The sequence below is a fragment of the Triticum urartu genome, unplaced genomic scaffold (assembly GCF_003073215.2).
Source record: "Triticum urartu cultivar G1812 unplaced genomic scaffold, Tu2.1 TuUngrouped_contig_558, whole genome shotgun sequence".
NCBI lineage: Eukaryota > Viridiplantae > Streptophyta > Magnoliopsida > Poales > Poaceae > Triticum > Triticum urartu.
In genome coordinates this window covers 9,515-18,549 of record NW_024116265.1, presented here as the reverse complement: position 1 = coordinate 18,549, position 9,035 = coordinate 9,515, and the positions used below count along the sequence as shown (strand labels likewise).

Below are 9,035 nucleotides of genomic sequence, written 5' to 3'. Positions count from 1 at the left end.
TGCTCTGGGCAGACATGAATGCGGTGCGGCAAGCGGCTGGGCGTTCAATGGAAAGCGCAGAGGCAGGTGGGATTTTTGGGTCGGCCAAGGTAGTCAGAAGCGGCACGTGGCAGCGGTCCGGACACCGCAAACCCCCCCCCCCCCCCCCCCACTTTGTTTGCGGTTTTTGGGAAGAAGTGTGTCTGGACCGCCGAGCGGACCGATACAACACCGTGTTGGACACCAAAAAACGTCCACACCGCGCAGTCTAGACGTATGCGGATGGTTTGAGGGTCGACATTGAAGATGTTCTTAGACGATGCCCTTAGACGCAAAAATCCATTATACATTATAATACAATGGAATTCTACTTTTTCTAGGAGAAAACATTTCACAATGTATGCTAATAACAATAAAAATAGAGCACGTGACCTGGCCCATTTTTTGGTTGTTTGTGTACAACAGAAATAAATAGGCTTTTTTCCCTTATTTCATTTGGAGGAAATCATTTTCCCCTCAATTTTTTTGGAGGAAATCATTTTGGCATTTGGGGCAACTATTTTCCATTTGCCGCCAGGAAATAGCGCGCCAACGCTCTTATTATTGAAAAAAAATGACCGTCAATCACTCCGCCACGCCGCCCTCTCTCCACTTCTCGCCCACGCCGCCATCTCTCCACTTCTCCTCTTCTTCCACTTCCTTATCCATCCCAATCCATCTAATGGGATCCTTCCAATCTGTTCGCTGATGTGCATCGCCTCAATCACATGAACGGGGATCAATTGGCTTGGTGGGCGGACTGACGGGGATTCGGCGGGCGGGCGGTCGGGCGATTGGAGGCCGTGGAGGTCGGGACAGAGACCGGCTGGTGTGTGCGTTGGGGCCAACGACGGCGATTGGGCGGGAAGGTCGCAGGAATCGTCTGCTGCAACGAGCAAGTTCCTCTCCAGCCTATAGGTGGATTAAGCAGAGCAAGCACGAGTACAGCCATCCTGCCTAGGGTAGCTGCGCCTCAGGTTCGTATTGGTCCTCACCATTGTGACGTGCTCTCTCAAGTCTTGGTGCAGAAATTACTGAGATTCATTGATCTTTAGATTGATTTCTTGTGGCTTAATCGGTGTGAAGGTTTGCTGTCGGTTGTGCAACCTGCAGGAGCTCTGCTCCATGGTAGGAACAGAGTAACTAGTAACACCCATTAAGCCACATCACGCATAGGTACTAGTAGCACAAATATCCAAAAACTATGTTGGCAGAACCATTTGGGAAGAGTCCCATCCCAATTGTTTTTTTGTAAACTGTTTGGGTGAGAAATTGTTTTTGTAGTTCTGTAGTCTGTACTAGTGAAACCACTTAACTGCTGATTGTTCTTTCAGATTGTTCATGTGCTGCTTTGCATTAACTTAACTTTTAGGCAGAATTAGATCTCACACTAGTAGAAAAGGGGGCTTTGGTCCAGGCCGGGTAAGCCCATTAGTTCCGGTTCAGTCCAGAACCGGGACCAATGGGTACATTTATCCTGGTTCGTGCGGCTAAGGTATTAGTCCCGGTTCACCTAGGCCCTTTAGTCCCGGTTCGTGCCACGAACTGGGACTAAAGGGTGCGATGCCCATTGGTCGCGGTTGGTGGTACCAACCAGTACTAAAGGTTAGACCTTTAATCCCGGTTGGTGCCACCAACCGGGACTAATAGGCTTTGAGGCATTAGTATCGGTTTATGGCACGAACCGGTATTAAAGGTCCCATTTTCAAACTCCCCCTCCCCCCCCTTGGACCGCCTTTTCAGTTTTAGAAAAACAAAAGAAAATAATGGAAATGTCAAAAAAATAAAATAAAATAAGTTTTCCATGTGATATGTGGTCTAGTTGTTGGGAAAATTTACAAATATGAATTTTGACTTTATTTACAAAATCTCTCTGGAATTTGTAAAATGGGCATAACTTTTGCATACGAACACGGATTAAAAAGTTTTTTATATGAAAAATCATCTACTCGAAAAGTTACATCCGATGGAGACTGCCTACGACCTGTTTGCAAATTTGTAGAATCCTCAAATTCCAAAAGGAAAAAAAGTTATGCTCAAATTTCAGATTTTTTTAAAATTTTCATTAAATCTGGTCAAACTATGGTCAAACTACTTATTCAAGAAGTATTAGTGTTACTAAATAATTATTCAAGAATATTAGTGTTATTAAATAATTATTTCAGTTTTTTTGAATTTTGGTCAAATCTGGTCAAACTATGGTCAAATTATGGTCAAACAATGGTCAAACTACTTATTCAAGAAATATTAGTGTTACTAAAAAATTATTGTTTTTTAGAACAATAGTTTCAAACTCAAATAATGAAATGTGTGACTTCATGCTTAACCTAAACTCCTGAGGGTTAATAGGATTGACATCTTACTATTGTCAGGAAAACAACGAGTGCAGACTTGGAAACGAGGGAGAATAGAACCCGGAAGTTAAGTGTGCTCAGGCTGGGGGAGTGGGAGGATGGGTGACCGTCCGGAAAGTTAGATGATTTGGAATGATGAGGGGTGATTAGAGATTAAATTGAGCAGTGATGAGGGGTGATTAGAGATTAGAAGTTAAAATATTTCAGAAATTTGAAAATAAAAAAAACTAAAAAAAAATTCAAAAATATTTTCAAAAAAAAAATCAGAAAATTTCCTTTAGTACCGGTTGGTGTTACCAACCGGGACTAAAGGTGGACCGGCCACGTCGAGGGCCTTTAGTCCCGGTTCTAGTTTGAACCGGGACTAAAGGCCCTTATAAACTGGGACTACAGGCCCTTTTTCTACTAGTGTCATTGCATGCTTGATATTGGTGAAGTATCTAGTGGAAATAGGTACTCAGTGAAAATCTGAAAATTCCTACGCGGACCCTCAGATCTGTAATGAACGCCACCGATTAAAGGTGGGATCCTTAACCATCCACTTAAGCGCAATTAGCAGATAACCCTCTATTCTCTAAGTGATTAGACAAAATCATCATGGAATTCCCCAACTCCGACCTAAGTCTTCCCCGTCCCATGGCCTGCTGCCACAGGGAACCCCGAGGCTTCCTGCAGCGACGAGGCCCGAGGCGAGGCGGCCAGAACCTCTGTTATCTGAAGAATTCTACCTCAATTATCTAGTTGTCTGAAGAAACGTTCAGCACAACCTCTGTTCTCTGAAGAATTGTACAAATGCTGAAGCTTTTGCACTGAGATTTATTGTTCTGTTACTGCTACAGCTATTCAACTCCCCTGTAGTTTTTGATGCTGATGAATATACTGGAAAACCTGAAGCATCTCGCTGCAGATTCTGTCATGGCCTCAAGAGACATCAATGTACTGTGTAGCCGCTTTCCTAACTGCATCTTCCATCTCGCTGGTACAGGAAGTAACATAGTGCACTGATTTAGCTCTGCTAACTTGGTCATCGGGGCTTTGTAATGTTTTGCTAAGGCTTGACCCTTTGTTTATTTCTAATCTTGCTTGTGAAGATTGTATACTGAGCTCATGTTTTGCAAACTGAAAATCTGAAGCATCGCGTTGTAGATTGTGTCATGAGCTCAAGAGACATGAAGGTGATGTGTAGCCATTTGCCTAACTGAATGTTCCAGCTCTCTGTAACAGTGTACGAGTTAGCTACGCTAGCTGTAGACTTAAGGCATTTTCTCTCTGTACATGCCATGCCGCACTGAACTTTTGGTTGAGGTCTGTAGTGTTTGTTAATTTGGCAGATTAACGATGGCGAGGATACCAAGACGACTTCGGGACTTGAACCTTACAATGCATGATGCAGAACATGTGCAGCTTGCTGAAGAAAATCTGCAAGGTCCTCCAGAGATTGATAATATAGTACCAGGAAGATCTCATGAACCCACTAGCCAAATCAAGATAATTTGTAAGTTTCCATGACTAATCTTCTTCGGAATGAGGTTTTTATTATACTGGTTTCTGACGTGTTGGGATATTCATGCTTGCAGGGTCAAATGGAGAGACGCGGCAGATTGTAGGGGAATTTCGGCTGAAGAATTTATCCCAGGTACATGGAGGAAAGATAATTGTGGAGACTAACGAAAAAGGTGTCCGAATGAAAGGTCTGGTTCCATTCTTAGTAGCTCTCTTAGCGACGTTGCAGAGAACTCCACATTTGCACCACTGAACATTCCAAGATGGGACAATGAATTATTTGTCCAGAGAAAGAACAACATGATCAAGGATGTAGAGGTACATCATCACATACATCATTTTTTGATGTATCATCACATACATCTTTATTGTCATTTCACATGAAACAATTAAATTTACTTTGTTGAAGGAGAAATTTGTCTATCCATCTGAGACAAAGCAGCTTACACGAGACTGGGTCCTAATGACTGTTTGCAAAAGATGGAGAGCCTACAAATCTCGCTTGAAGAAAAAATATTTCAAACGAAAAGAGAGGTCTCTCCAGGAAATTATTAGTGATGTTCCAATAGGTGTTAATAAGCATCAATGGGAGACTCTAGTTGGAATGTGGTGCAAGGATTCACACATGGTTATTATCGCATCCTTTCATGCTCAAACTGAACTCCAAAATTAGTTTGCTAACATTACGTGTCTGCATCTAATTTGTTTGCAGAAGTTATGCGAGAAAAATACAGAGTGTGCGAAGCAACAGAAGAATCCACACACAACCGGGAGAAAAAGCCATGCCAGGCTACAAAAAGAGATGGTGACAACGATACTTTTCATAGTCTTTATTACATGACAAATCAATTATCTTGAAAAATAACTATTAGTGGACCTAACATACTTTGCTGGATAGGAAATCAAAAGGAAAGCACCAATCCACAAGATTGACCTATGGGATAAAGCTCATAAGAAAAAAGATGACAATTACACAAGCGACAATGTGAAGACAATAATGGTACATTCTACTTATTTTGTCTACAGTCCAACATACAATCTATTCCATAGTATAGTAAAGAATTAATAATTATTCCTATTCAATTGGATGCAGCTAATGAGGAGTTAAAAAAAAGGAAAATTGATCATAATGGTAGCCTTTCCATTGACGATTATACTGAAGCCTTTAAAGGTGCACTTAATAAAAGGGCAAAACTTCGAGGTTACTATGATGAAAAGTATTGGAGCGGAGTAAATGTTTCTCAGGGGATAACTTTTGTTGGGAAATCTGATCAAGAAAATCTTCAGTTTGAAGTACACATGGTGAAAGATAATGTAGAAAATGTCAAAGATGATGTAGAGGACATCAAAGGTGATGTAAAGGAAGTCAAAGGTGATGTAGGGGATGTCAGAGGTCAGATGGCTATGATTGCTGCATTCCTTGCCAAAAAGTTTCCTGGAGAGATTTGCAGAAATGAAGTGGATTCTCCTACAGAAAATTATCAAGTTACCATATCAAAAGCAGTTATATTTGTGCAAAGATGAAATTAATGAACACTGATATAGTATTACCATAATTTTATTGCAGGTCACTCCACATGACAGAGATAACAATCTCCAATCTAAATCTTATAATGTTCTTGAACAATCAAATAATGATGTGCAGGAGCCACAAACTACCATGCAGGTAATGTAATGGGGTTTTTATGTACTATTTAATGCAGATCCATTCTAATGTCTTAGAACTATTGCTTTAATAGGAGTTGCAGCAAACCAAATCAAAAGAGGGTTGTGGCAATGCGCATTTACCACACGAACATGTGATCACTAAGGTGTGTTAACTAACTTGTACTCAATTATCAATTATCTCCTGCCAGTAATTTTGGGATTGGTTGAACCCTTTTAGTAGTTAAATATTGGAAAGCAATCTTATCATTAAGTTAAAACTTTGTGAAATATTGACCTTTTGGTTTGCACTGTAACCTGTTTGGGTTCGTATATACCTTCCTAGTAATCTTAACCTACGTGCAAGAACTTATCTAGATTTTTATCAATGATGATGATGACATCTTTTCCTATTAAATTGCAGAATGTCCATACTGAAAATAATCTTGTAGTGCAGCAAGGTGGCCCTGAACCAAGTTTACGACTTCACCAAGTCACTAACCAGGTAAACATATGCTACATATCTAAATGACAATGATTGTACAAGAGGTTGTCTAATTTTGTATGTAAGTGCAAGTTAAATGACATTATTATGAAACACCAATCCCATTTTGACAAGGTCGTTTCAAAAAATGTCGTGACACCGCTAGCAGATCATAAGTCAGATTCAACCAAGTATTAAAAAATTGTATTGCATACAACAGCAACATGATTTGGCCCGATGGGACCAAAAGTTAGTCACACACATATCATTGCTGCTCCAAGAGATCTCGTATTCAAAGAAACTAATTAATCAATTTTGAATTTATACATGAGTACTAATAAAACACCAAACTTGCATACATGGTCTTTTTGGTGGAAACCTTGCATAGATGTTGAGGAACACCCTAGCCCTTGAATATTAGGTCAATTCTGTTTTTAGTGTATAAATTTACATGACTTGAACTTCATTTGTTTGCTTGCTGCATTCTTGCAAAGTTTTCACAATAAATAATTTTGTAATAAGACTTTAATCTAATTTGAAAGCAAAGTGCGCAACCGAAAGTGCGTGTGGAATAAGGCTCCTTACTAACTTCATGTAATATAACTCTTCAAAACTATCATTCTTGATTATAGTTGACCATGTGTCTCGTTTCACGCGTATTCCTATTTAATTGCAGAATGATCATGCTCAAAATAGCAATGCAACCAAGCCAGATGGTCATCACCAAGTCACAAAGCAGGTACATATAGGCTAGATATCCAGATGACAATGATTATATAATGGATAGTTGGTCCAATTATTTGTGAAATTGTTCTTATTTGTGTAAAATGAAATCTTCTCAGGTTCATCAATAACAAATGTTTCATTTCTTGAAAAATAGGATAAAGTTGAAGTCGTGTTGTATTCGATGAACTTGAGAAACAAAGACAAACTTGTGGCCAAAGGAACTTTAGAGAGTAAAGAGAAAACATACGTGGTTGGAGGAAACATGCTTGGAGTGCAATACGTTGCAGTTCGTGTTCGCGGCTGTACATATCTAGGAGATGAGAAACTAGTTAGACCATATGAAAAATTCCAAACAGTAAGGGATGCTATGGGTTCTGTTATTGCTTGGCCTCGCTCACATGTAAGTATGTTCCCATTCAAGCAATGTGTATGCTCCAATCTGCACATGTGTGATATGTTATTTATCAGGAATCTTCCTTTTTAGGTAAAAATAGTTAAGCCAACCCCTCCAGCACAACCACAGAGCATTGGTATGATACATTTCTTACAATTTCATCAAAGAATCTCTCTTATCTTGCACTTCTCTATAAACATGTGTTCATGTAAATGTTGTTCTTTCTCCCTTTCAGGACGGTGAGGATTTGAAAAGTGAGTGCATTAAAGGAGCTAGGAGTGGCTGGGGAGCACTTGAAAAGGGAGTGCACTGGAGGAGTCGGGAGTAGTTGATGAATCTATCTTTAAATCAACAAATATTCTAGATTATGTATAGAATTTAGCTTCATAGACAAAAATAGTTCCAGTCTATAGGATCTTTTCTTATTTATTTGCATCATCGCATGTTTCATATGAATGTTACATATTATTCAGCTGTGAACTCCAAGTACTTTCAGTGGATACATTGTTCCTGCTAATTAATGCATTGGATGTTGTTACTGATCGAGGTTGTCTTCGTATCACAATATTATTTGACCAATCTGCATGTGCAACCATGACATTAAGAATAATTGTATTTGAAACGATGAAACAAATTCAAAATTAATCAAATAATATTTTTTTGCGGGTAGTCAAATAATACTTGAAGTAAAATATTCCATTTGTATAAATATCCTTATGTGTCTATGACTAGAGACGTAATATGAGCATGCCTAACATAACGTCTCTACATGTACACACGATTTTTGAGCATGCCTAACACAACGTCTCTAAATGTAGACACGATTTTGAACGTCCCTAGAAAGCGTCTCATGCCATGTAAGACGCGCTTGCCTAGCGTGTCTATCTGTTTGAGACGGTCCGTGGGGAGGCGCTCCAAGGACGCTTTGCTTAAACGGCTTTATAGTTGGCTAGAGATGAAATAAGACGTCACTAGGTATGAAATTGGATGTGTCTACTAACTGTTTTTGTTGTAGTGCATGTATGGTTATGTGCAACGATTGATGCAAAGGTTGGGGATATCCCCTTTTCCCTTTCATTTTGCTATCAAATTAGTTAAATTGTATGCCTGAGATTTTATTTTTATTTTTGTTTCATAAGGTATCTCGTATGTTTCCGTTGTGGTTTCCGTGAAACGAATAAGCTAGCTAGCTATCTAGGTGTGTCATGTGCGGTGCAACTCATCAAGCAATGGATCAATGATCAATCAACGGTATGGCCCCAGCGAGCTGTTTGTATCAGATGTTTGCTTTATAATATAAAGTGGGGGGAAACCCTTTATCCTCAATCAATGGTATGGATTCTACCTACGTGTGTGTATGCGCGTTTGGTTGATGAAACCCATGCATGCAGATGCTGCGAGACGTGCTTGCTCTAATTGCAGAGGATACGACATGATAATCGACCCCCCCTCCCGTCTATGCTCCTTTGGAGTTTATGACATGGGCAGCGGAAGCGGCCTCCTTATCTCTAGTCTATTTTTCTCCTTAGACGTGGGAACGATATGTGCCGTAGAACATTTTTTTTAATACTGCATTGGTACGGTCTTGAACTCAAGACCTCTTGACGGATACCATATTTAATTCATGCACCAGCCAACTGACCCATCACTCCTAACTGATGAAGAGAGGCATGCAATATATTTCAACATGCGTGATTAGGTGGTCTCGGCCGTAGCGTAGCGACCGTGGCTGGTCATACATAGGGACATATATGGTAGTCTCAAGGGTTTCTCCGTGAGTGGTCGGATTAGAGAAAAATCACACGATTCATGGTAAAACTCTAGGTGAGATAAAATAGAATAATTAGCCGCAGGAGATGAGGGCGCGCACGAGTGAACACGCAGCACATATACCCAAGGTTATCAGAATCAC

At 40.0% G+C, this 9,035-nt stretch overlaps 1 protein-coding gene across 1 annotated transcript; it reads left to right on the top strand.

The window, feature by feature from the left end:
• The first annotated feature begins 620 nt into the window (after positions 1–620).
• On the top strand, positions 621–7,663 carry LOC125529405. The gene is made up of 13 exons (XM_048693816.1): positions 621–995; positions 3,704–3,867; positions 3,950–4,193; positions 4,285–4,503; positions 4,588–4,680; positions 4,774–4,875; positions 4,969–5,541; positions 5,615–5,686; positions 5,944–6,024; positions 6,680–6,742; positions 6,884–7,129; positions 7,214–7,259; positions 7,359–7,663. The coding sequence occupies exons 7-13, from the start codon at positions 5,536–5,538 to the stop codon at positions 7,364–7,366; spliced, it is 522 nt and encodes a 173-aa protein (XP_048549773.1). The 5' UTR covers positions 621–995; positions 3,704–3,867; positions 3,950–4,193; positions 4,285–4,503; positions 4,588–4,680; positions 4,774–4,875; positions 4,969–5,535; the 3' UTR covers positions 7,367–7,663.
• Positions 7,664–9,035: the final 1,372 nt, after the last annotated feature.